General features: G+C 44.3%; 3 protein-coding genes across 3 annotated transcripts; all 3 read right to left on the bottom strand.

The window, feature by feature from the left end:
• Window positions 1–714: 714 nt before the first annotated feature.
• On the bottom strand, window positions 715–4,727 carry LOC128408086 (transmembrane emp24 domain-containing protein 9). Its single transcript, XM_053377288.1, has 5 exons — window positions 4,469–4,727; window positions 4,036–4,136; window positions 2,939–3,064; window positions 2,654–2,800; window positions 715–1,611 (listed from the first exon to the last, which is right to left on the bottom strand). Exons 1-5 carry the CDS (start codon window positions 4,620–4,622, stop codon window positions 1,462–1,464), a joined length of 678 nt encoding a protein of 225 aa, XP_053233263.1. The 5' UTR covers window positions 4,623–4,727; the 3' UTR covers window positions 715–1,461.
• A 2,852-nt stretch (window positions 4,728–7,579) lies between these two features.
• LOC128403702 (vesicular integral-membrane protein VIP36-like) lies at window positions 7,580–11,223 on the bottom strand. The gene is made up of 4 exons (XM_053368725.1): window positions 11,072–11,223; window positions 10,827–10,944; window positions 9,983–10,083; window positions 7,580–8,617 (listed from the first exon to the last, which is right to left on the bottom strand). Exons 1-4 carry the CDS (start codon window positions 11,171–11,173, stop codon window positions 8,390–8,392), a joined length of 549 nt encoding a protein of 182 aa, XP_053224700.1. The 5' UTR covers window positions 11,174–11,223; the 3' UTR covers window positions 7,580–8,389.
• A 628-nt stretch (window positions 11,224–11,851) lies between these two features.
• Window positions 11,852–23,565, bottom strand: LOC128408083 (transmembrane emp24 domain-containing protein 9-like). Its single transcript, XM_053377285.1, has 5 exons — window positions 23,303–23,565; window positions 22,870–22,970; window positions 19,693–19,818; window positions 19,408–19,554; window positions 11,852–12,745 (listed from the first exon to the last, which is right to left on the bottom strand). Exons 1-5 carry the CDS (start codon window positions 23,454–23,456, stop codon window positions 12,596–12,598), a joined length of 678 nt encoding a protein of 225 aa, XP_053233260.1. The 5' UTR covers window positions 23,457–23,565; the 3' UTR covers window positions 11,852–12,595.
• Between the last annotated feature and the right edge of the window lie 655 nt (window positions 23,566–24,220).

Here is a 24,220-nt window from a genome sequence, read left to right as displayed (position 1 = left end):
CCATAGTGATATTGGCCTGAGAACAAGCTGCATGCCTCCCAACACACATGATCCTTACCCCTCTCATGCACCCAAACTGGGGGCTCGTTACAACAGTTTCTCATAACATCCAAACTTAGGCTTAAGTGCTGCAACTCACAAGTGTTAAGTTTCCATTCCTAACAAGCACGATGTAAGTGTCCAAGCTGGGTGCAATGAAGGGAGGAGAAGGGGAAGGAAGAGTGTATGGGCACATGGTTCAATCTTAGGCCAATAATCCATGGTTGACCAGTTCAAAATTAGTCTCATTGAGATTTAACCATATTTTTGGCTCTCCCCCTAGTTTAAATGTAACAGTCTTCTGGGTCTCCTCCCTCCCAAATAGCAATCTCAAACTTTGATAGGGGAGGGGTCATGAGAAGATGCTTCAATAATTTTGGAATTATAATCAAACCATATGAATTTGTTGGATGTCCATAAATGTATTTAGCAAAACAAACCCCTAGGAGACCTGGACTGTAAAGTTCCTTGGGAAAGGAATTCTATTGAAACCAACAGGGTTTGCTTCCAAGTAAATAGGAGTTATGATCGGGCTGGTGGAACAGGTGGAAAAAGCAAGTCAGCACATGTTCCTGCTGCAAGAACAGCAGTGCAGAGCCAAGCTTACAACCAATAAGCTCACATTCGTAAGAAAATGAGGCATCTGATCTGCCAGAAGAATAGTGGTTGTGTATATACAGGAAAAGCCAATTTAATTCTAGCAAGCTACAGAGGAAGATATAAGTCAAGTAAATTTCAATACTTAGCTATCCTCAGTTAATAGCCCAATTATTATCACATATCCCAACACATACATACAGAGTGTCCCAATATTATTCCACCAATCTCACAGCAGTTAATCCCAAAATCATTCCCTATCCCATTCACATTAAGAATATACAGGACAGGAGAACTGCAGGCAGAGCTTCCAGGTCTTCTTATTCAGTGCTTTTCTTCAAAGCAACATACTGGCGGCATCAAGAAGTCAGAGCTAGTAAAAATACAGCAGGGCTCAAAACTGGCATCAGTTTCTTGGCTTTGTCATTTGTGACGCTGGCTGGAAAAAAAGGTCCTGGGTGCCCTTGCGAAGAGTTGATTTTTGATGAAGGACACTCTTAGGCAAGAGAACCCCCCCCCCCCAGGTCCTCACACAGAACATGAGTGACAGTGAGGGAGGGCAGGTCTGGATTGTCTGGAGAGAACACAGTGCCTTAAGAGGTGAAGCTGCTGCCCTGGAACCACAGCAGGCTGAGATGTTGGCAGGGAGGAAGAGAGATGGAAGGACAGAGGCAGAGAGAGGTAGATGATACTGAGCCTGGACAACAAGAAGTCTGGTGGAAGAAGACTGAGGAGAGGAGAAGCACCCGTGCAGGCACTGAAGAACTGGGAATGGCTCCTGTGGGAACTGCAGGCCTTTTGCTGATATCAAACCACACTTTTTTTTTATACCAGCTTCTTGGCCTCAAAGAAACTTTTAAGATGCCTCATCTGCCAGACTCCAATGGCTACAAGAATGAGGGTCTGGACAATGGACCACCAGAGAACCCGCTGGTTTGTGCTCTCACTAGTTTGCCGGAAGCGCTCCTCTCGCCACTGAGGAAAAAAGAAGAGGAGAAAAGAGTTTATGAGTAGGAAAGGGGAGAGGATTCATCAAAAGCTAAAAGGATACTTTTTTAGCATGAGTTGGGGGGAACAGCTGACTCTGGAAACCAAAGTTTGGCCACAGTCACACTACACATTTAAAGTACTATGATACCATATTAAACAGCCATGGCTTCATCCAAAGAGTTCTGGGAGTTTATTAAGGGGGCTGAGAGTTGTGGGCAGCCTCTATTCCCCTCACACCGCTACAATTCCCACAAATCCCTATGAAGTGGGATTGCTTGTTAAACTACTCCGGGAATTGCAGCTCTGTGAGGGGAATGGGTCTCCTATAACTTTCAGCACCCTTAACAGCCTATTGTTCAGGGACTTTTTGGGAGAAGCCATGACTGTTTAAAGTGGTATCACAGTGCTTTAATTGTATTGTATGAATGTGGCTGAAGTCTACCTTCCACAAATAGCACAACCTTAACTAATAAGGGTGCATATTCCCTTTAGAAAGAAGCCCTCTTCCCCTCGTCAGAACTGTATGATGTGAGCATGTAAGCAGACCACTTCCTTTCCCAGCCTTATTATACAGAGAGCATTACTGGAGACCAGCTGAGAACCTCTTTGGAAGCTACCCATGCCAAGACAGACTAGTTGTCCATCTAGGCTGGTACAGTCCACTCTGATTTGCTGGGGCTGTCTAGGGTCTCAGGAGGAAATGTCTTCTCCATCATCTACTGCCAGAGTCTTTTAACTGGAGGCATCAGAGAATGAACATGGACCTTCGGTATATGAAGCAGGTGCTCTGCCACTGAAGTACAGAGCTGGATTCAACCAAGATGTTGCACTAGTAGAAGCCAGCACAGTGAGTCCCACTAGCACACTGGGACTTCCCCCACCATCCCTGTCCTCTCAAATTGGGTCGCAAGAATCCCCAGAGTAGTGCATGGAAGGAGGAGAGAGTAGATTGTTCCAAAAAATTGTGAAGCTGGAACTATCACCTTAACATGACATTCAATTTCGCCCACAGTCCCCCTCTTTTTACCCGCTGGTAGTTCTGCTCTTTCTGGATCTGTTCAATCTGCTCTAGGAGCTGGCGTACACGTAGCTGCAGCTCACTCAACTTGTCTTTGGCTGCAATCTCAGCATAGTCGTTGGCATGTTCCCCAACCTGGATATCGAGGTGGACCCTCTGCAATGAAATTCGAAACAATGTCAGCAGTGAAAACTTGGGCCTGAAGATACCCACCAAAGCATGATGCTTCAGGAGCTGGCTTGTCAAGTCAAATGAACCCAAACACAAATCTTCCCTTTGCATGAATCCTCTTACCAGCATGCCTCCCGCAAAAAGGGAAAACTTTGTGGAATTAGAATGTAGGCAGATCTGATGTTCCCCAGGAGTGTGTGAAGTAAAGGTGAATCTGCCCTCTGACCCATACTGTCGAGACAACACCACCTACAGAACAGAACAGAAGGGAATGTAACGTATGAGTCAACCAAACATACCAAAACCATTTTGATACCAGGGTTCACACAGCCATAATCAGTTAAATTAGGAAACACTGAAAATTTGTAGTACCAGTATTTTAGGTTGATTACACATATGCTTCTGGAATACTCTGCTCTGTATAATTAAAAACTATTAAGATTTCTATTGTGTACCTGAAGTCTTCTGGATAAAGTCTTCAAGCTGCATCTATTCCACCATGATATACTGCCTGTTCTACATATAATAATATATCAACATGATACACTGCCAGTTCTGCAGGCTATGAAGCCAACATCTGTAGCTCCAACAGGTGTGTGCTGAGTGGTTTTCCACAGCAAAAGGGCATGACAACAAATCAACAGCATGAAGTTTGAGATCCACATTGTTATCTCTCAACAGTCATGCACCCAGACTCTTCTTTGGGGATGAAAGAGGTGGTCTGCAAATTATCCAAAGCTGTTCACAAAACACTGATGTAGTGAGCTCAACGTACTAGTCCTATTGCCACACAAAAGGGCACAAGGGACCAAAAATACAACCCTGCTTCTTCATATCAAGTCTGGGGTGCTAACTTGAATAAAATATTGGGGAGGCCCAGGTAAGCCCTACCCTGCATAATCAATCACAAGAGGCAGCACATGCACACCATTTAAATGGCAATGCCCTGACTCCCTCAATTATTGTATTGGAGAGGCCAAAGGGACCTTGGCCCCTAGAAGTTGGCTCCTATGGGTGAAATACTTGCATATGAGCACACCAGACAACAGACCAGGATAATACAATCAAAATAATGGCCCTTAGGAGACCAAGATCAGAAAAGGAAAGACCCCTCTCTCTATACTTCTGAGCAGAAATAGTCTGTGGTTACACCATACACCTGAGACACACATCTGCCCTCAGATCAACAGAGCACGTGGACTTCTTCTGTGTCCGTGTACCTTTTCATCAGGGTCCTTCACTTCCACAAACATGCCCAGGCCAGGAGTAGCTGGAAGGTACTCTTCCCGTTGCTTATCAAACAGCTGCGTCCGGTAATTCCCTGTGATATAGAAACGGAATAGGATGAGGGGAAAGTTGGCCGCCCAAACAGTTAAACAACTTAATTTCCCAGCTGAATCTCCATCACCATCTGCTATATACATATACACAGGTAAATCTCCTCCCGTGTTCCCATCTCACCCACAGTTTCATTGCCCAACTCTCTTCCCGATCGGCAGCCCCTCGAAAGCCTTTAATACCCGCAGCCCCCCCCAGTCCATTGCGCCCCAGATCCACCCCCTCTTTACTCTTCCCGGGCCATGAATCCGACACCCGCCCCCCGTCTAGCTAGCGCCACTTTCCCCGCTCTCCCCTCCGCCCCGCCAGGCGCACCGATGACCATGGTCTCGTCGGGGATCTCCTCGATGAAGCACTTGCGCTCTGTCTCGCCCAGGTGGAAGTAGAGGCCCCAGCCGGGCGAGGCGAGGCCGGCCAGCAGCAGCAAGAGCCGCAAGAGCACCGACGGGCTGCGCACGGGAGCCGCCATCACGCCGCGCCTGCGTCCCGCCTCTCCTCCGCTCCTCGAGCCACGTAATCGCTCCAGCCGAGAGGGCTGAGCAGCCGCGCGGCCTTCAGGAGGCAGGACTACAACTCCCAGCAGCCCTCGGGAAGGAAGCGGCGCCGGGCCGTTCGCTGGAGAACCTCCCCTCTCCTGCAGGAGAGGTGCTGGTGTGCCATTGGTCAGAAGCGAAGACGTATGTCGCGGGGGCGGGGATCTGCGCCTTGCCAGGTGTGTGTTTTTTAAATAAAAAATATGCTTTTCAGGTTTATACATTTCACTAATTTCACAATTATTTTAATATTTCAAAACTTGATTTCCTCCCCCCTCTTTCTACGGTTGCTTAAATTTATTTTTTATATCTTCTGCATATCCAAATTAACTTAATTTGCTCATTTATTCATCTACTTTAAATATACACTGTACTCTTATAAAAAACTGCAGGTTATTACAATAATCCTGCCAGTCTTGCCAGATGTTTTGGACTATAATGCCCCTCGTGGGTTATGCTGACAGAGGACTGATGTCGGTTCCAGCGCAACATTTGGAAAGCATCACCTGGCTAGCGGCATCCCGTCTCCCTTAGCACCTCCAAACCCCTTTAGACACTGCTGTCCTAGAATATGCCTCAGGCTCGCTCCCTGACTTCTGGAACAGAAACTGCTGCAGCCAGAGCATAAGCCTGAGCTAGTTTCTCAAGTATTGGGAGTGCAGAAACCCAGTTCAAAATGCACTGAAGGTGTGATAACAGGAATGGCCTGGATTTTCTGTCTTGGTCAGACCACACCTGGAGTACTATGTCCACTTCTGGGCACCCCAATTTACAAAGGATGTTGACAAGCTGGAACATGTGCAGAGGAGGGTGGGCAAGATGGTCAAGGGTCTGGGAAGCAAGGCGTATAAGGAATGGTGGAGGGTGTTGGGTATGTTTAGTCTAGTAAAGAGGAAACCGAGAGGAGATATGACTAGCTACCTTCACTGCCTCCCCTTCATGGATCACTGGCTTGCCGTGGCAAAGGGGCTTGAATAACTCAGAAAAGCTATGAGCTATGCCTTGCAGGGCCACCCAAGATGGACAGGTCACAGTGGAGAGTTTTGACCAAACAGTGATCCACCTGGAGCAGGAACCGGCAAGCCACTCCAGTATCCCTGCCAAGAAAACTCCATGGCCACCTCATGAGAAGAGAAGACTCCCTGGAAAAGACCCTGACGTTGGGAAAGATTGAGGGCACAAGGAGAAGGGGACGACAGAGGACGAGATGGCTGGTTAGTGTTCTCGAAGCTACCAGCATGAGTTTGACCAAACAGCGGGAGGCAGTGGAAGACAGAAGTAAGTGCCTGGCGTGCTCTGGTCCATGGGGTCACGAAGAGTTGGGCACGACTAAATGACTAAACAACAACAACCTTCAAATATCTCAAGGGCTGTCACATGGAAGATGGAGCAAGCTTGTTTTCTCCTGCTCGGGAACCATGGATTCAAGTTACAAGAAAGGCAATTCCAATTATGTAACATTAGGAAGCGCTTTCTGTGGTAAGAGTTGTTTGACAGTGGTATAGATGACCGCAGGTGATGGACTTCACTGGTTTTTTAAGCAGAGGTTGGATGAGCATCCATCATGGATACTTTAGTTGAGATTCCTGCATTGCAAGGGGTTGGACTAAGATGCCCCTTGGGGTCTCTTCCAACTCTACAATTCTATGATTCTAAGAACAAGCACAGAGGTGGGCAGAAGTGTGTCAACAGGCTCCTTCTATGCCAGCTTTTAAATATCTGCTGAAAACTTTTATATTGAGCCAGGCCAATGCAAACAGTTAAGAGTACACTCCACACAATTATTATTAATTACATTTGCATACCGCCCTATACTGATAGATCTCAGGATGATTCACAACATATCAGGGTAGTTCACAACATGGTCTACTGTTGTTTGTTTTTAATTTTTTGGCTTTAAACTTTTTATGATTTGACTGGTTTTATATTTTTACAAACCACTTTTATATATTTTTATGATACAGAGGTATATAAGTATTTTCATAAATCAGATATCATTGTCCAGTGGAAAGTTGTTATTATACTTATCATACTTTCAGGCTTCAGAGAAGAACATATTCCTTCCATCTGCCCTGCTAAGAAGCCATCTGCATCTGGTCTTCCCTAAACTATTACCTAATGGCAACAATACTGTCAACTACCTAAACCAGGCTTCCTCAACCTCAGCCCTCCAGATGTTTTTGGCCTACAACTCCCATGATCCCTAGCTAGCAGGACCAGTGTTCAGGGATAATCGGAATTGTAGTCTCAAAACATCTGGAGGGCCGAGGTTAAGGAAGCCTGACCTAAACTGTTTCCATCTTAGCTGAACTATAACTTTAAGAACTGATGTATGAGTGTGTTTTCCTCCTCCCTTTTCATATTTTTTCCTTGTGTGTCATGTCTTTTAGATTATAAAACTAAAGGCTTGGATTATTTTAAAACTGCTCTTCAGAAGCTCCTCTTTTAGAAACACCTGCCAGGCTGTAGTAAAAGACACTGACAAGAGTGTAGGGCCAACAGCAGAAGAGCCTTCCATAGCACAGGAATAAGCAGCTGGCAGCACTGGTGTATATACATGTCCTCGCTTTATCATTTATGTACTTAAATCATTTTAATCTTGTTCTTTAAGGGAAAGTGATCTATGTTAAGTAACCTCTAACTTTTCCAATTATTAAATATGAAGAACACTTAGCTTACTTAATGTGTTGAGAAGTGAGCAAAAAGATTGCAAATCTTTCTGCACCTAAAAATGCAGTTAAGAAACTCCTTACACACCTACATTTTTAATAATTCCCTGAAAATAATTCACCACCTGCAGTGTGAAGTGATACATACCGAGTCCAACATGAGCCCAAGCCACAAGGCTACATCACTCATACTCCATAAAATTAAGACAAACCAGCAGCTGAGGTCAGTTTTCCATTTTTATTTCACACACCCTCTCTTTCACCCATCATCTTGCAGACCCACACGCAGCTATGTGGCTATGGCAAGGTCCCACCACCAGAACCACCTAGTTCAGAAGTTTAATGCGATGATTCAGAGCAGGACCTGAATGTCTGTGACCAAATTTTGGCATATACTCCACAGTAACTGGAAAAAATCAAGTTCCCACTCTCTCAGACCAATGCAATCACAGGTTCCATCACCAAAGGGGGAGGGGGCGGGAGAGATCACATTTGATAGTCACCAGTTGTTTGGTGTAAATTAGTCTCACTTTCAGCAGTAGAGAAAGAGCTGGTACTAAAAGGAAGTACCAAGGCCAGTGAGATTACAAAATACATTCAGTTCAAAACATCCACCTTGAAGGCGGCTTACGGGCCAGGCAAGAAAATTGCTGCCAGCAGTTAGCAGGACTCTGGAAATATTGCCCTGTTAGAGAAACACCAGCACATACTAGCTGGGATGCAGAGTCATGCCCCATAGAGCAGGAACACCCACCTCGAACCACAGTTCTTTCCCCTCCTTTTTAAAAAAGGTGTTAAAAGAGGGGCTGACGGCTCTGAATAGTATTCAGAAAGAGAGAAAAGGTGCTCCCCCTACCTTCCTGATTGTTCTGACATATGTTGTCGGGCTTGTGCTGCCAGGTGGGGGGAAAAGATATGAAAATAATCTGTGTATTTCTCTGAAAGAGCCTTTTCGAAGCCAGAGTCTATACAATTCTCCCTCCCCCCTGTAAAAAATATTCCCAAATGCCCAGAATGTGGGCTTGCTTCCCCCTCTAGTAAAATTGCTTGTTCCGCTCCTGGCGTTTCTGGAAGACCACGGCTCCCACCACGGCACAAACAATGATGCCAAGCAGAGAACACAGGAGCAAGAGGAACACCTTCCAGCCCGTCAAGGGCCCACTGCGGAAGTTTCCTGTCGGGTCATCCACGTTATCTAAAGGAGAGGAGGTGGGAAAGAGAAGTAGAGAGAGAGATTTTACAACACACATCACGCTCTCAGGCTAGACAGAAAATGGGTTAATACAATCCCTAAGAATCAGTGGTCGAAATTTGCCAGGAGCCAGGCGCATTTTGCACCTGGTTATTGGCCACTTGTGACCAAGTGAAGATGCCCGGGTGCCAGGATGGCACCTGACGTCTCCCATCATCTGGTGGTGCATGCCTGAGGATCCTTGGATCCTGTTTTCACACACTAACAACACAACCTGCGTTGCCATATTTTATCTGCAGAATCAGAATGAATTTTAAGAACCGAAAAGTCGTATTGAAAAATACGAATTTCAAGCCATCTGTCCCCAAAATGTCAATGAGGCATTCTATTTTGGTGAATGTAACCCTAGTATTAGGGGCCATTTGGTGCCCAGTTTATATATCTGATTTTCTAACACTGCCAAGAATGCACAGAGTGTGTAGGGGAAAGAGGAGAAGGCATGCCTCCTGTCTCCAAATATTGCTCTGTTCCACCCTCAGCTGTCTTGCATTGAGCAGGAAGGCCTGAAAAGGGGCTTCTAAGCATATTTGGCTGAATGTACTTGGAAATCTCCCTGTGATCAGCTACCCTGCGTTATCAAGGTTCCTGATCACAAGAATGCTTCTAAGTATGCTCAGACAACGGTGATAAAATGACGTTCTCAGTGGTGCCGCCACAGAGGCAGACTGGTTGGCATTAACCCATGACAGGGCCTTTTCAGTGGTGGCTACTAATTTGTGGAATGTCCTCTCTAGTGAGGTGAGCCATTCACTAGGAATTTGAAAACATTCCTGTGTGTCCAGGCATTTAGTGACTGAAGAATACTGCTCTTGGCAACTCTGATACCATAGGATGAAATAATGTTTTTAACTGTAACTGCTTTTAGAATCCCTACCCCCAATTGGGTGGTGGAGCAGATGGGGATCACTGGGGTATGGATGGCACATGCATACCTATACACTATTTTAAAGTATTTTTTAATCAATTATAACTTTTATTATTATTGTTTTATTATTTGATTAAATTTCTATACCTCCGTTCACCTAAGGATCACAGGACACTTTACAATATAAAACACAAAAATACGTAAGAAACTAGCAAACAAAGCAATAACCCCCACCTACAGTTTAAAAGGACATAGATTGGCTAATTAGCCAAAGGCCTGGGAGAAGAGGAATGTTTTTGCCTGGTCCTAAATATATTCAAGAAGGCACCAGGCGAGCCTCCCTGGGGAGAGCATTCCACAGGAGGGGAGCCACTGCAGAAAAGGCCTGTTCTCATGTTGCCACCCTCTGGACCTCTTGTGCTTCCAACATGCACTGACTTCTGGAATGGATTCCGTTTGACTTCCGAGGTACAACTGTGCTTGGCTTGCAAGTACAAGCAACCCTCAAAGCCAGTGTGTGTCATTACTTACCTCTGTAGCTTCATCATTTGGGTAAGTGTCCAGGAAAATGGCCAGTCCATGGAAGTTATCTTTGCTGCCAAAGACAGGGCCTGAGCAGGACAAAGCAGAGTATGGTGACTAGATCTGCATCCTTGCACCACTGAACAACATAATCCAGCCAGGCAGAACTCTGCAGATTAATCTGTAGAGAGCATCATTATTTCCATACAGTTTGAAGCACTTGAATGTTGCCAGCAAACATTGTAAGAAAGGTTGTATTATTTTCAAACATTCTGCACAAAGAATATAACTAGGATGTTATATTCCTACTTCTCGAACAGCAGCTTTTCTACTATGGCACATGCATTATCTCCTATAGAAACATGTCAAGTATGTAAGAATTTAGATCTAGTTGTGAAACAACAATAAAGCATTTGCACACACATTCTTAAGCAACAATGAGCTGATATGTAATTAAGAATTCCCAGAAGACCATGCCGCAGTGCTCACCCAACATTCTTAAGAGCTTACTATGAAGGCCTAGTTTTCACTGAGATGGCAAACCTGTCTGAGCTGTGCCACTACAGACCGCAGGTAGGAGCTCACATGACTGAATGTTTCTCCATTTAAAAACATCCCTCTACACAAATATATATAGGAATAGGCATAAGGCTGCAATTCCATATATATATATGGGAATAAATATCACTGAACTCAGAAGGACTTGCTGCACCTTATAATGCTATGCTAGTTTAAACAACTTAGCTCAGAAACTATCCACTCATAACTGCATTTGGGGCCCAGAATTCATCACAGTGGGATACCACCCTGACTATTCAACCCACTTCAGTACCTGCAGTAAGGCGCTCCCGAGTATACCACAGAGCAAAACCATCTCCGTGCAGATTTTTCTTGCCTATTCCATGGATCTTGAAATGGACATGGAGCTCCCAATCCTTTAGGAAGCAGGGCTAGAAGACAGAATATAGTAGCCCTAAGCACTTTTGAGAATGATTCACACTTTGGGTATTGTTAAGTAGGCACGATCACTGCTAGTCTCATCCCACTACCACTTTTTCCATGCAGAAACACACTCACCACTCGGTTCCAGATTGAACCCTCCTTACTGCGCTCATCAGGGGTCAATCGAACATACTGGCTGGTCAGCATTGTACTCCCCTGGAAATCCCAGAGGGGCATTGAACTGGAGCCAACCCCTAAAACAAAGAAGATACCATGGAAACCAGAAGTTACAGACTAGGCACAAAACCACCACCACCTCACAAAAATGGTGGGAACTGTGTTCACTTGTTCTCCCCGTTCTTTGGCCATGAATAATCAGCAGAAACCGATTATTCATGGCAACTTGTTGGACATGACTCCATTAATTTATAATATATTATTTTCCAGGCAACTGGGGCTTTCCTCTGGATCTGTAAGATCTGCGTATTACACAAACCACAGCCTCCAATCGACCCCCGCCCTGCCCCTCCTGGCCTTCAAACTGAAGGGGCTCTCCTGGGCACAGAAAGGTCCCGCCTGGTTATTTATGAGGGTCCTTCGAGAATGTGTGCAAAACGAATAGTACTGTCTCCGCGGCCCTTTGGTTTTCCTCTCTACCTCCTGAAGTGTCAAAACCAAGTCTTCCCCTTGGCCCAACTCGACCTGAACGTTAACCAGGGGCAGCCAGGATGGAGAAAGGCTCGAGAAAGGCGGGCGAGAAGGAAGGGGCAGGCGAGTCGGGGGGCAGCAGCCCCTGCCCACCCCACACGCACCTTGGTAAGGCTTGATGAGCGAGTGCTCTCTTTTCAGGTGTTCGCTGTTGCCGTCTGTGAGCTCCGCAGCCCCTCGAGGCACCGACAATAGTGGTTGTGTATATACAGGAAAAGCCAATTTAATTCTAGCAAGCTACAGAGGAAGATATAAGTCAAGTAAATTTCAATACTTAGCTATCCTCAGTTAATAGCCCAATTATTATCACATATCCCAACACATACATACGGAGTGTCCCAATATTATTCCACCAATCTCACAGCAGTTAATCCCAAAATCATTCCATATCCCATTCACATTAAGAATATACAGGACAGGAGAACTGCAGGCAGAGCTTCCAGGTCTTCTTATTCAGTGCTTTTCTTCAAAGCAACATACTGGCGGCATCAAGAAGTCAGAGCTAGTAAAAATACAGCAGGGCTCAAAACTGGCATCAGTTTCTTGGCTTTGTCATTTGTGACGCTGGCTGGAAAAAAAGGTCCTGGGTGCCCTTGCGAAGAGTTGATTTTTGATGAAGGACACTCTTAGGCAAGAGAACCCCCCCCCCAGCTCCTCACACAGAACATGAGTGACAGTGAGGGAGGGCAGGTCTGGATTGTCTGGAGAGAACACAGTGCCTTAAGAGGCGAAGCTGCTGCCCTGGAACCACAGCAGGCTGAGGTGTTGGCAGGGAGGAAGAGAGATGGAAGGACAGAGGCAGAGAGAGGTAGATGATACTGAGCCTGGACAACAACAAGTCTGGTGGAAGAAGACTGAGGAGAGGAGAAGCACCCGTGCAGGCACTGAAGAACTGGGAATGGCTCCTGTGGGAACTGCAGGCCTTTTGCTGATATCAAACCACACTTTTTTTTATACCAGCTTCTTGGCCTCAAAGAAACTTTTAAGATGCCTCATCTGCCAGACTCCAATGGCTACAAGAATGAGGGTCTGGACAATGGACCACCAGAGAACCCGCTGGTTTGTGCTCTCACTAGTTTGCCGGAAGCGCTCCTCTCGCCACTGAGGAAAAAAGAAGAGGAGAAAAGAGTTTATGAGTAGGAAAGGGGAGAGGATTCATCAAAAGCTAAAAGGATACTTTTTTAGCATGAGTTGGGGGGAACAGCTGACTCTGGAAACCAAAGTTTGGCCACAGTCACACTACACATTTAAAGTACTATGATACCATATTAAACAGCCATGGCTTCATGCAAAGAATTCTGGGAGTTTATTAAGGGGGCTGAGAGTTGTGGGCGGCCTCTATTCCCCTCACACCGCTACAATTCCCACAAATCCCTATGAAGTGGGATTGCTTGTTAAACTACTCCGGGAATTGCAGCTCTGTGAGGGGAATGGGTCTCCTATAACTTTCAGCACCCTTAACAGCCTATTGTTCGGGGACTTTTTGGGAGAAGCCATGACTGTTTAAAGTGGTATCACAGTGCTTTAATTGTATTGTATGAATGTGGCTGAAGTCTACCTTCCACAAATAGCACAACCTTAACTAATAAGGGTGCATATTCCCTTTAGAAAGAAGCCCTCTTCCCCTCGTCAGAACTGTATGATGTGAGCATGTAAGCAGACCACTTCCTTTCCCAGCCTTATTATACAGAGAGCATTACTGGAGACCAGCTGAGAACCTCTTTGGAAGCTACCCATGCCAAAACAGACTAGTTGTCCATCTAGGCTGGTACAGTCTACTCTGATTGGCTGGGGCTGTCTAGGGTCTCAGGAGGAAATGTCTTCTCCATCGTCTACTGCCAGAGTCTTTTAACTGGAGGCATCAGAGAATGAACATGGACCTTCGGCATATGAAGCAGGTGCTCTGCCACTGAAGTACAGAGCTGGATTCAACCAAGATGTTGCACTAGCAGAAGCCAGCACAGGGAGTCCCACTAGCACACTGGGACTTCCCCCACCATCCCTATGCTCTCAAATTGGGTTGCAAGAATCCCCAGAGTAGTGCATGGAAGGAGGAGAGAGTAGATTGTTCCAAAAAATTGTGAAGCTGGGGCCCACCTCCAGTGGAAACCAACTGCAAGACATACACTCAGAACAGAAGATTGTGCACACTTCCGGAGGCGGCGCAAAACCGTGATGGCGGACCTCTTCGAGTTCTGAAGAGGGGCACCGCAGAAAAGGGTTGCTCGCGACGGCGCAGCGGCAACCCATCAAGATAAACCACGGGCAGAGTGAGTCCGTGGCCGTGGGACCCGGCGGGCACCTGGAGCGACCCCGAAATCACAAAAGGAACCCCGTAAGGGGCTCCGGAGTGAAGGAGGGGGAGCGGTGCTGTGGGTTCATCGCTCTTTCTGCGGAGGCGAAGCCGCGCGGCTGTCACGGATGAGCGCTGACCTTTCTTCCAAGAAACATCGGGCTGAAACATCAAACCCGTGAGTAAGGACCTAAGATTTTACAAATTAAATCGGAAAATTTGGCTAAAAACGGGAGACGAGAAAGAGGAAGTCCGTCTTCCGACACTGCTTTCAAGATCAAAGCAGACGGTCTAAAGAGCGGAAAGCGCCGTGAACAGGGAAGCTTTGAAGCTTTAAATCGGGACCTTCGTGCACATTTGAATTTTACTGTTAAAGAATAAATACAGCATAAAATTGACCTGGAGCGGACACCCCAAGGGCAAGGGAAGACTCTAACCCCAAATTCCCGGGTGGCCGGGTAAAGTTGTTTAAACTGCGGAACTGTTGCAAGCTTCCAGATACTTTTGCAACTTTTGAGCTCATCTAGCTGAAGTGGATACAATTGCAGGCACCTTGCTGGAACTTTGTTATATATTGAAAAGGGCTCTGCAGGACTTTTCTTTTAGCATGCTGGAACTAATTTGCTTTTAAAATTGTTTTTAAAGTTGGAACAAAGAGACTTTAATTGTGGAAAGTTACCTTCTTCTTACTAAAACTTTGGTGGCACTCCCCCTAGAGGACATTGGGAATACAGAGGCCTGGGAAAGTTTTTTTTTGTTTACCTTCTCTCAATAGACTGTTTTTAATTCTGGACTTGCCTTTCCCATGGGATTACAACACTTGACCTTGAACGTTGACTGATGAGTGGCACAGGAAAGACAAGAGCAGCCAAAGCTAAGGAAGCTAAGGAGAAAGAGAAAGCAAAAAAGCAAGCACAGCTTTTGCAAACAACTTTAACTCAGGGACGTAGATTATCAGTTCCAGCTGTGCTTGCGACACAAAAAGTAGAAACCGAAAAGCCTGAAAAATCTGAAGAGGAAGATATGGCAGCAGGAGGAGCTGAGGCAGTACTGAAACAAGTTTTGGAACAACTGTCAGCAATAAATCAAAAAATTGATAACCAATCAACAAAAATTGACCAAGCAACATCCTCGATTCAGAAATTGACAGATCAGGTTTCCCAACATACTCAAGCAATTGAAAAATTGCAAGGAGCAACAGAAGAGAATCGTAAATTGGCAGGGGAAGCCGTTCAAATTGCAACATCAGCTAAAAAAGAAGTCGAGGAAGTTAAAGCGGAAGTCAAGCCTCTTCATAAACAGATAGGGGACCAACAAACCTATCTCTCGTTGGTGGAATTGAAAAATCGCGAGACCAACCTTAGACTAAGGGCAGTCCCAGAAATTGAACAAGAAGATTTGAAAGGACTTTTGACAACAGAGTTTACAAAGTTCTGGGACTTAAAAGAAGAAATTGATTTTAAAATTGTATCGGCTTTTCGGTTGGGAAGATTAGTAAGAAAAGATAGATCCAGAGACTGCTTAATAGCTTTGAGATCAAGGGAGGAGAGAGACAAAATACTAGGCCTACACTTCAAAAACTCAATTGTGATACAAGAGAAAAGGGTGGAAATTTATCGAGATATTCCTAAACAGTTATTGGACTTGAGAGCCACCTACTCAGATTTGGCTAAGTTACTGAGACTCAACACAATTCCTTATAGGTGGGAGTTCCCACAAGGGCTATCATTCACTTACAAACAGAAGAAGGTTAAAATAAGATCACCAGAGGACTTACAAAAGTTCCAGCACGACCACGGAGAAGACCTCCAAAAAGAAGCAGCAGCTAATTGGCCTATACCCAACCCAGGTGGAGCAATACCTGCACCTTCGGAACCAGAGGAGAAAGAAGATACACCGCTCTAGGTGTAGCAGAATAGTTCAGGATGTCTCTGCGGCTACTCAGTTGGAATATAAATGGCGGAAATTCCCCGGAGAAAAGAAGGAGGTTATTTCACATATTGAAGAAAGAACAATTGGATATTATTTGCCTCCAAGAAACCCATGTGACCAGGCTCCACAGGAAGGTTTTGGTAAATAAAAGATTAGGCCAAGAATTTATTTCGTCTGACAAAGTAAAGAAAAGAGGAGTGGTGATCTATGCTAAGGAGAGCCTGATACCCAAATTTCTATTTAAGGATGAACAAGGAAGAATTTTGGCAATTGAAATTCAAACCCAAGGAGAAAAAATATTGATATTAGGAATTTATGCCCCAAATGACGGGAAATCAGAATTTTTCAAGAAGCTGCATGAGACGTTGCTGGACTATCTGGACTATGCTAACATCATAATGATGGGAGATATGAATGGAGTGGTGTCTACACATATGGATAAGTCTCACAACCAAAACTTAACATCTGATGGCAGACTGCCCAAAACTTTTTTCGAACTGACTGACAATCTGGATTTGATCGACATATGGAGGACAAAGAACCCCCTAGGTAAAGAAGGAACTTTTTTCTCTGAGGCCCACCTGTCTTGGTCAAGGATCGACCAAATCTGGACCTCCAGGGGGCTGGCACCCAAGACTAAAAAGGTGGAAATCTGCCCAAAAACATGCTCCGACCACAATGCCTTGAAAATAGAACTTAGATTAACTCAACCCGGTTCCTTCAGATGGAGAATGAATGACACACTACTAAGAGATCAAGAGATTGTGAAAAAGGCCCAAAAAACATTAAAGGACTATTTTGAGATAAATCTGAATACTACAGTTGAAAAAAGAACGATCTGGGACGCAAGTAAAGCTGTTATGAGAGGGTTTCTGATACAACAGAATTCAATCAAGAAAAAACTCTGGAACGGAAAGAAGGACAAAATATTGGAGAAAATACACCAAGGAGAAAAAAAACTGAGAACCAAACCAAAGTCCAAGGAGGTGCTGAGAGAAATTAAATTCCACCAAGCAGAATACTCAAAATTGATCAATCAGGAGATTGAATGGAAAATAAAACAGATGAAGCAAAGATCTTTTGAATCAGCAAATAAATGTGGAAAGCTGCTAGCTTGGCAGCTGAAAAAAAGACAAAAGCTAAACACGATAACAAATCTAGAGATTGATGGAAGGACCGTACAGAAACCAGAAGAAATTAGGAGGTGCTTCCACAGATACTTCAAAGAACTGTATGCACAGGGGCCCCAGAAAGAATCAGAGATAGATCAATTTTTAAAGACAAATGGACTATCAAAAATAACTCAAGATAAAAGATCAATCTTGAACTCTATAATAACCACACAGGAAATTGAAGGTGCCATTCAGAATATGATCAGAGAGGACCGGTTGGTACAAGGGATAGAGGTCGGAGTGAAACAATATAAACTGAAAGCTTTTGCAGATGACCTAGTTTTGATACTGCAGGAGCCAGAATCCAGTACAAAAAGAGTTCTCGAACTTATATCTGAATTTGGTCGGGTGGCGGGATTTAGGTTGAATAAACAAAAAACTAAGGTTCTGACCAAAAATTTAACAATTACAGAAACAGAGGGGTTTCAGAGAGAAACAGAACTGAATGTGGTTAAAAAAGTGAAATACCTTGGGATCTATTTGTCCTCCAAGAATTTGAATTTATTTAAGGATAATTATGAGAAATGTTGGTTGGAAGTTAAAAAGGATTTAGAAATTTGGTCAAGATTGAAACTTTCCTTGTTGGGAAGAATTGCAGCTATAAAAATGAATGTGTTGCCGAAAATGTTATTTTTGTTTCAAACCTTACAGATCGTGGACAGAGTGGATTGCTTTGGAAAATGGCAGAAGGATATATCTAGATTTATCTGGCAGGGCAAAAAGCCCCGAATAAAGTTTAAAATATTAACAGATTCGAAAGAAAGAGGGGGGTTTGCCCTGCCGGACTTGAGGTTGTATTATGAAGCTGCAGCCTTCTGCTGGCTGAAAGATTGGTTTTTGTTGGAAAACACCGATGTCCTAGATCTGGAAGGTTTTAATAATGCTTTTGGATGGCACGCATACCTATGGTACGACAAGGTTAAAGCACATAAATTGTTTAAAAGCCACATTGTCAGAAAAGCAATTTTTGCAGTCTGGATGAAATATAAAGACTTACTAGAGAGTAAAACTCCGAGGTGGCTATCACCAGTGGAGGCCAAGGCCCGAAAAAGACCCAATATGGAGGCCTATTGGCCGAAATATTGGGAATTGACTGAAAAAATTGGAGACAATTGGAAGTTGCAGAGCCAGGACAAACTAAAAAATAAGGTGCGAGACTGGCTACATTATGCTCAAATTCAAGAGGTTTTCAAAATGGACAAAAAAGTTGGTTTCCAGGTGGAAAAGTCGAAACTAGAGACAGAATTGTTAGAACCAAAGACAAAGCTGTTATCTAGAATGTATAACTTGCTGCTTATGTGGAATTTACAGGATGAGACAGTTAAATCTGCTATGATTAAATGGGCACAGGATGTTGGACACAACATTATGTTTGAAGACTGGGAAAGGTTATGGAACACCGGAATGAAATTCACGGCCAGTACGGCCTTGAAGGAAAACATTATGAAAATGATATACCGGTGGTACATGACCCCAGTCAAGTTAGCTAAGATACATCACCTGTCTGACAATAAATGTTGGAAGTGTAAGGAAGCAGAGGGGACTTTCTTTCACCTCTGGTGGACATGCCCAAAGGTTAAGGCTTTCTGGGAAATGATTTACAATGAGTTGAAAAAGGTATTTAGGTATACCTTTCCCAAGAAACCAGAGGCCTTCCTGTTGGGCATGGTAGACCAGAAAGTGTTAAAGAAGGACAGAACTTTGTTTATGTATGCTAGTACAGCAGCAAGAATACTCATCGCAAAGAACTGGAAGACACAAGATTTACCCACGCTGGAGGAATGGCAGACGCAGTTGATGGACTACATGGAGATAGCTGAACTGACCGGCAGAATCCGAGATTTGGATGTAGAAACAATTGAGGTGGACTGGAAAAAGTTTAAAGACTACTTGCAAAAGTATTACAAACTGTATGAATTTTAAGACGGTGCATGATTTGAAAATGATACGCTTTAGCAATTATGATTAAGTAAATAGTAAACTAAGTGATAAAAGAGAAAAGGAGATAATATGAAATTGAACATGTTACGTTTATTTTAAAGGTATAAAAATTCTGACATAATACATTGAATATAGATACATAACATGCAAAAGTTACAATAAGGTATGACATAAGGTAACAAATTGCTGACATTGTTAATATAAAGAACGCAGAATCGGAAGGGGTGGGGAAGTCCAATTTGGGATTTTTGTTAAAAAAAAAAAAAAATGGTTTCTTGTAAACTCCTTGTTTGTAATGTATAAAATTTGGAAAGAAACGTAATAAAAAATATTATAAAAAAAAAAAAAAAAAACAAAAAATTGTGAAGCTGGAACTATCACCTTAACATGACATTAAATTTCGCCCACAGTCCCCCTCTTTTTACCCGCTGGTAGTTCTGCTCTTTCTGGATCTGTTCAATCTGCTCTAGGAGCTGGCGTACACGTAGCTGCAGCTCACTCAACTTGTCTTTGGCTGCAATCTCAGCATAGTCGTTGGCATGTTCCCCAACCTGGATATCGAGGTGGACCCTCTGCAATGAAATTCGAAACAATGTCAGCAGTGAAAACTTAGGCCTGAAGATACCCACCAAAGCATGATGCTTCAGGAGCTGGCTTGTCAAGTCAAATGAACCCAAACACAAATCTTCCCTTTGCATGAATCCTCTTACCAGCATGCCTCCCGCAAAAAGGGAAAACTTTGTGGAATTAGAATGTAGGCAGATCTGATGTTCCCCAGGAGTGTGTGAAGTAAAGGCGAATCTGCCCTCTGACCCATACTGTCGAGACAACACCACCTACAGAACAGAACAGAACAGAAGGGAATGTAACGTATGAGTCAAGCAAACATACCAAAACCATTTTGATACCAGGGTTCACACAGCCATAATCAGTTAAATTAGGAAACACTGAAAATTTGTAGTACCAGTATTTTAGGTTGATTACACATATGCTTCTGGAATACTCTGCTCTGTATAATTAAAAACTATTAAGATTTCTATTGTGTACCTGAAGTCTTCTGGATAAAGTCTTCAAGCTGCATCTATTCCACCATGATATACTGCCTGTTCTACATATAATAATATCTCAACATGATACACTGCCAGTTCTGCAGGCTATAAAGCCAACATCTGTAGCTCCAACAGGTGTGTGCTGAGTGGTTTTCCACAGCAAAAGGCCATGACAACAAATCAACAGCATAAAGTTTGAGATCCGCATTGTTATCTCTCAACAGTCATGCACCCAGACTCTTCTTTGGGGATGAAAGAGGTGGTCTGCAAATTATCCAAAGCTATTCACAAAACACTGATGTAGTGAGCTCAACGTACTAGTCCTACTGCCACACAAAAGGGCACAAGGGACCAAAAATAGAACCCTGCTTCTTCATATCAAGTCTGGGGTGCCAACTTGAATAAAATATTGGGGAGGCCCAGGTAAGCCCTACCCTGCATTATCAATCACAAGAGGCAGCACATGCACATCATTTTTTTTTTATTAAATATTTATTGGCATTTTCAAGAAACACACAACAAACAAAAACAAGAAATAAACAAAACAAAAACAAAAACACAAAAATACATAATATCCAAAACTAAACAACAAAAAAATAGAAAAAACACATAAAGTTTCCAATACTTATTATTCTTAACCTTATTTCTCAGACCTCCTCACACCTCCCCTTCTTGTATTCCAATTTAAATTGTCAGTTCAGCAAGTCCTTAACTTATTTCTTTACCTTAACTTAAACATTTATTCTAACATACTATTGTTTTACTTTACTTCTTTTTTCCATTTCCTCAATTTATTTTTAACAGCCTTATTTTCAATTAATTTAAAAAGAAAAAACCAATTTTACCTTATTAAAATCACACGTCAATACTTATACCTCATTAATTATTCTTAAACCTTTTTCCTAAAGTCGACCAAAATTTCCCTTCCACGATTTACCCAATTTCCTTACCACTAACAAAATATAAAAAGCAAATTATCCTTATGTACCCTTTGGATTCCCAACCTCCACCCACCCTTTTCCCGGTTCCAGTCCCCAACCAATATCCATCAGTCTTTATGTTATTTATTTAGCCTGGAGATCTCACGTCCGAGGCCCTTATATCTCTCTCAGTTCCTTTCTGCCGGTCTCTTTGATAGTCCTTGATGTTAAGCCCCAAGTCTCGGAGGGGCTCCGGCCCAACAGAATCCATGTTGCTTCCAGCCAGTCCTCCATACTTAAAAGCAAAGCCTATGGGGTGCTCCAACTCTTGTTTCAAATTTCTTTCAGATCCAGATGTCCCCAAAGCTCCAGCTTTCACCTTCAACAAATTTGTAATCCTCAGGTCTTCAGATCTCCTCCAAAGGGGATCTCTCCATTTTCCAGACTCCCATTCAGACCAGGCTTTCCACATCCAATTTTTATTGTCCTTTTTTATCAACATGTCAGGCCTCATATTGTAACTCTCCTTTGACTCCTGCAAATCTCCTGCTCCTCCTTCATTTTCTTCAAAAACAACATATTGCTCCATCGTATCTACACTTTCAGTTTCATTTATTTGTTCAGTTGAATAGGCTTCCTGTTTCAAGTCCTTATCAGGCTCAAAACTGTTGTTTACTGTCCAGTGTAGTAGTGATACCTCTGTAGACAAAGCATTGTATTCATCTTGCAAGTTTCCCAAGAGAACGAGTGCTCTGTCCAGTTCTGCTTGGATTTTACATACTCCAGCCATTTTTGTGATGTAGTGTCCCTATTACCCCTCTAGGGGGATTTTAGTTCCTTAATGTTCCTTTCAACTCAAAACCAAAAGTCCAGTTATTTTGTATCAGCCCTCCTTATTTTCAACAAAGTTATACCAAATAAACCAGCAAAAACAGCAGAAACAATGTTCTCTTTTTCCAGCTGACAACTAGCTGACTAACAGCTCACTTGACAGCTGTCAAAATCTTCAATGCAACAGGCTTTCTCATAGGACGTTCCCGGGTCTCGGGGGGGTGAAATTTCAGCTCCCAAAATTCTTTTTATCCTCCAGTAAATCTTCTTATAGTGTCAAAACCGTGAAGTCAGGATCTTTCATTAAAAAACAAGAAACAGATTCTCTCGACCTTAGCTGCCCAGTCCTTTGCTTTAAATTGTTTACAAAGAGGGGGGGGGACTTCCTTTTTAGCCCCTTCCCGCTCGTTCCAAATCCAAAATTAAAAAATTTTTAAGGTTCCAATCTCCGTATTACTCACGGGTTTATGTTTTAGAGTCCGATCGGTCTTGGAAGAAGTTGGCGCTCTCTGTCCATGGCTTGCGGCTTCACTCCGTAGGCGAGGGAGTACTCTCAGCACCACGCCTCACCCTGCCTCCGTTCCGAAGCCTTTAAAAAGGCTCCGTCACGGATTGGGGGGGCGCAAATGGTGCCCGCCGAGTCTCTGTGTTCACAGGCATCCACGCCTGTGATTTTAAGGGTCTCCGCTTCGCCGCAGCGGCCAGACCCAGACGCTACGGAGCCGATTCCCTCCGGAGCTCGGAGGGAATCCGCCATTAAACAATGGCGCCAACCCGGAAGTCCCACATGCACATCATTTAAATGGCAATGCCCTGACTCCCTCAATTATTGTATTGGAGAGGCCGAAGGGACCTTGGCCCCTAGAAGTTGGCTCCTATGGGTGAAATACTTGCATATCAGCACACCAGACAATAGACCAGGAGAATACAATCAAAATAATGGCCCTTAGGAGACCAAGATCAGAAAAGGAAAGGCCCCTTTCTCTATACTTCTGAGCAGAAATAGTCTGTGGTTACACCATACACCTGAGACACACATCTGCCCTCAGATCAACAGAGCACGTGGACTTCTTCTGTGTCCGTGTACCTTTTCATCAGGGTCCTTCACTTCCACAAACATGCCCAGGCCAGGAGTAGCTGGAAGGTACTCTTCCCGTTGCTTATCAAACAGCTGCGTCCGGTAATTCCCTGTGATATAGAAACGGAATAGGATGAGGGGAAAGTTGGCCGCCCAAACAGTTAAACAACTTAATTTCCCAGCTGAATCTCCATCACCATCTGCTATATACATATACACAGGTAAATCTCCTCCCGTGTTCCCATCTCACCCACAGTTTCATTGCCCAACTCTCTTCCCGATCGGCAGCCCCTCGAAAGCCTTTAATACCCGCAGCCCCCCCCAGTCCATTGCGCCCCAGATCCACCCCCTCTTTACTCTTCCCGGGCCATGAATCCGACACCCGCCCCCCGTCTAGCTAGCGCCACTTTCCCCGCTCTCCCCTCCGCCCCGCCAGGCGCACCGATGACCATGGTCTCGTCGGGGATCTCCTCGATGAAGCACTTGCGCTCTGTCTCGCCCAGGTGGAAGTAGAGGCCCCAGCCGGGCGAGGCGAGGCCGGCCAGCAGCAGCAAGAGCCGCAAGAGCACCGACGGGCTGCGCACGGGAGCCGCCATCACGCCGCGCCTGCGTCCCGCCTCTCCTCCGCTCCTCGAGCCACGTAATCGCTCCAGCCGAGAGGGCTGAGCAGCCGCGCGGCCTTCAGGAGGCAGGACTACAACTCCCAGCAGCCCTCGGGAAGGAAGCGGCGCCGGGCCGTTCGCTGGAGAACCTCCCCTCTCCTGCAGGAGAGGTGCTGGTGTGCCATTGGTCAGAAGCGAAGACGCATGTCGCGGGGGCGGGGACCTGCGCCTTGCCAGGTGTGTTTTTTTTAAATAAAAAATATGCTTTTCAGGTTTATACATTTCACTAATTTCACAATTATTTTAATATTTCAAAACTTGATTTCCTCCCCCCTCTTTCTACGGTTGCTTAAATTTATTTTTTATATCTTCTGCATATCCAAATTAACTTAATTTGCTCATTTATTCATCTACTTTAAATATACACTGTACTCTTATAAAAAACTGCAGGTTATTACAATAATCCTGCCAGTCTTGCCAGATGTTTTGGACTATAATGCCCCTCGTGGGTTATGCTGACAGAGGACTGATGTCGGTTCCAGCGCAACATTTGGAAAGCATCACCTGGCTAGCGGCATCCCGTCTCCCTTAGCACCTCCAAACCCCTTTAGACACTGCTGTCCTAGAATATGCCTCAGGCTCGCTCCCTGACTTCTGGAACAGAAACTGCTGCAGCCAGAGCATAAGCCTGAGCTAGTTTCTCAAGTATTGGGAGTGCATAAACCCAGTTCAAAATGCACTGAAGGTGTGATAACAGG

The sequence above is a fragment of the Podarcis raffonei genome, chromosome 2 (assembly GCF_027172205.1).
Source record: "Podarcis raffonei isolate rPodRaf1 chromosome 2, rPodRaf1.pri, whole genome shotgun sequence".
Taxonomy (NCBI): Eukaryota; Metazoa; Chordata; class Lepidosauria; order Squamata; family Lacertidae; genus Podarcis; species Podarcis raffonei.
This window is presented reverse-complemented; position numbering and strand designations above follow the sequence as displayed.

Bases quoted from the DNA above. Each gene is read 5' to 3' on its own strand.
- LOC128408086 (XM_053377288.1), bottom strand. From the start codon at position 4,622: ATGGCGGCTCCCGTGCGCAGCCCGTCGGTGCTCTTGCGGCTCTTGCTG. The intron at 4,137-4,468 runs GTGCGCCTGGCG...TCTATATCACAG, and splicing joins CGACGAGACCATGGTCATCG to GGAATTACCGGACGCAGCTG. The intron at 1,612-2,653 runs GTAAAAAGAGGG...TTTTTTCCTCAG, and splicing joins AAGAGCAGAACTACCAGCGG to TGGCGAGAGGAGCGCTTCCG.
- LOC128408083 (XM_053377285.1), bottom strand. From the start codon at position 23,456: ATGGCGGCTCCCGTGCGCAGCCCGTCGGTGCTCTTGCGGCTCTTGCTG. The intron at 19,819-22,869 runs GTACACGGACAC...TCTGTTCTGTAG, and splicing joins TGAAGGACCCTGATGAAAAG to GTGGTGTTGTCTCGACAGTA. The intron at 19,555-19,692 runs GTAAGAGGATTC...ATTTCATTGCAG, and splicing joins TTTTTGCGGGAGGCATGCTG to AGGGTCCACCTCGATATCCA.
- LOC128403702 (XM_053368725.1), bottom strand. From the start codon at position 11,173: ATGCCCCTCTGGGATTTCCAGGGGAGTACAATGCTGACCAGCCAGTAT. The intron at 10,945-11,071 runs GTGAGTGTGTTT...TCTGTCTTCTAG, and splicing joins GTTCAATCTGGAACCGAGTG to CCCTGCTTCCTAAAGGATTG. The intron at 8,618-9,982 runs CTTTGAGGGTTG...TTTTCTGTCTAG, and splicing joins TAAGTAATGACACACACTGG to CCTGAGAGCGTGATGTGTGT.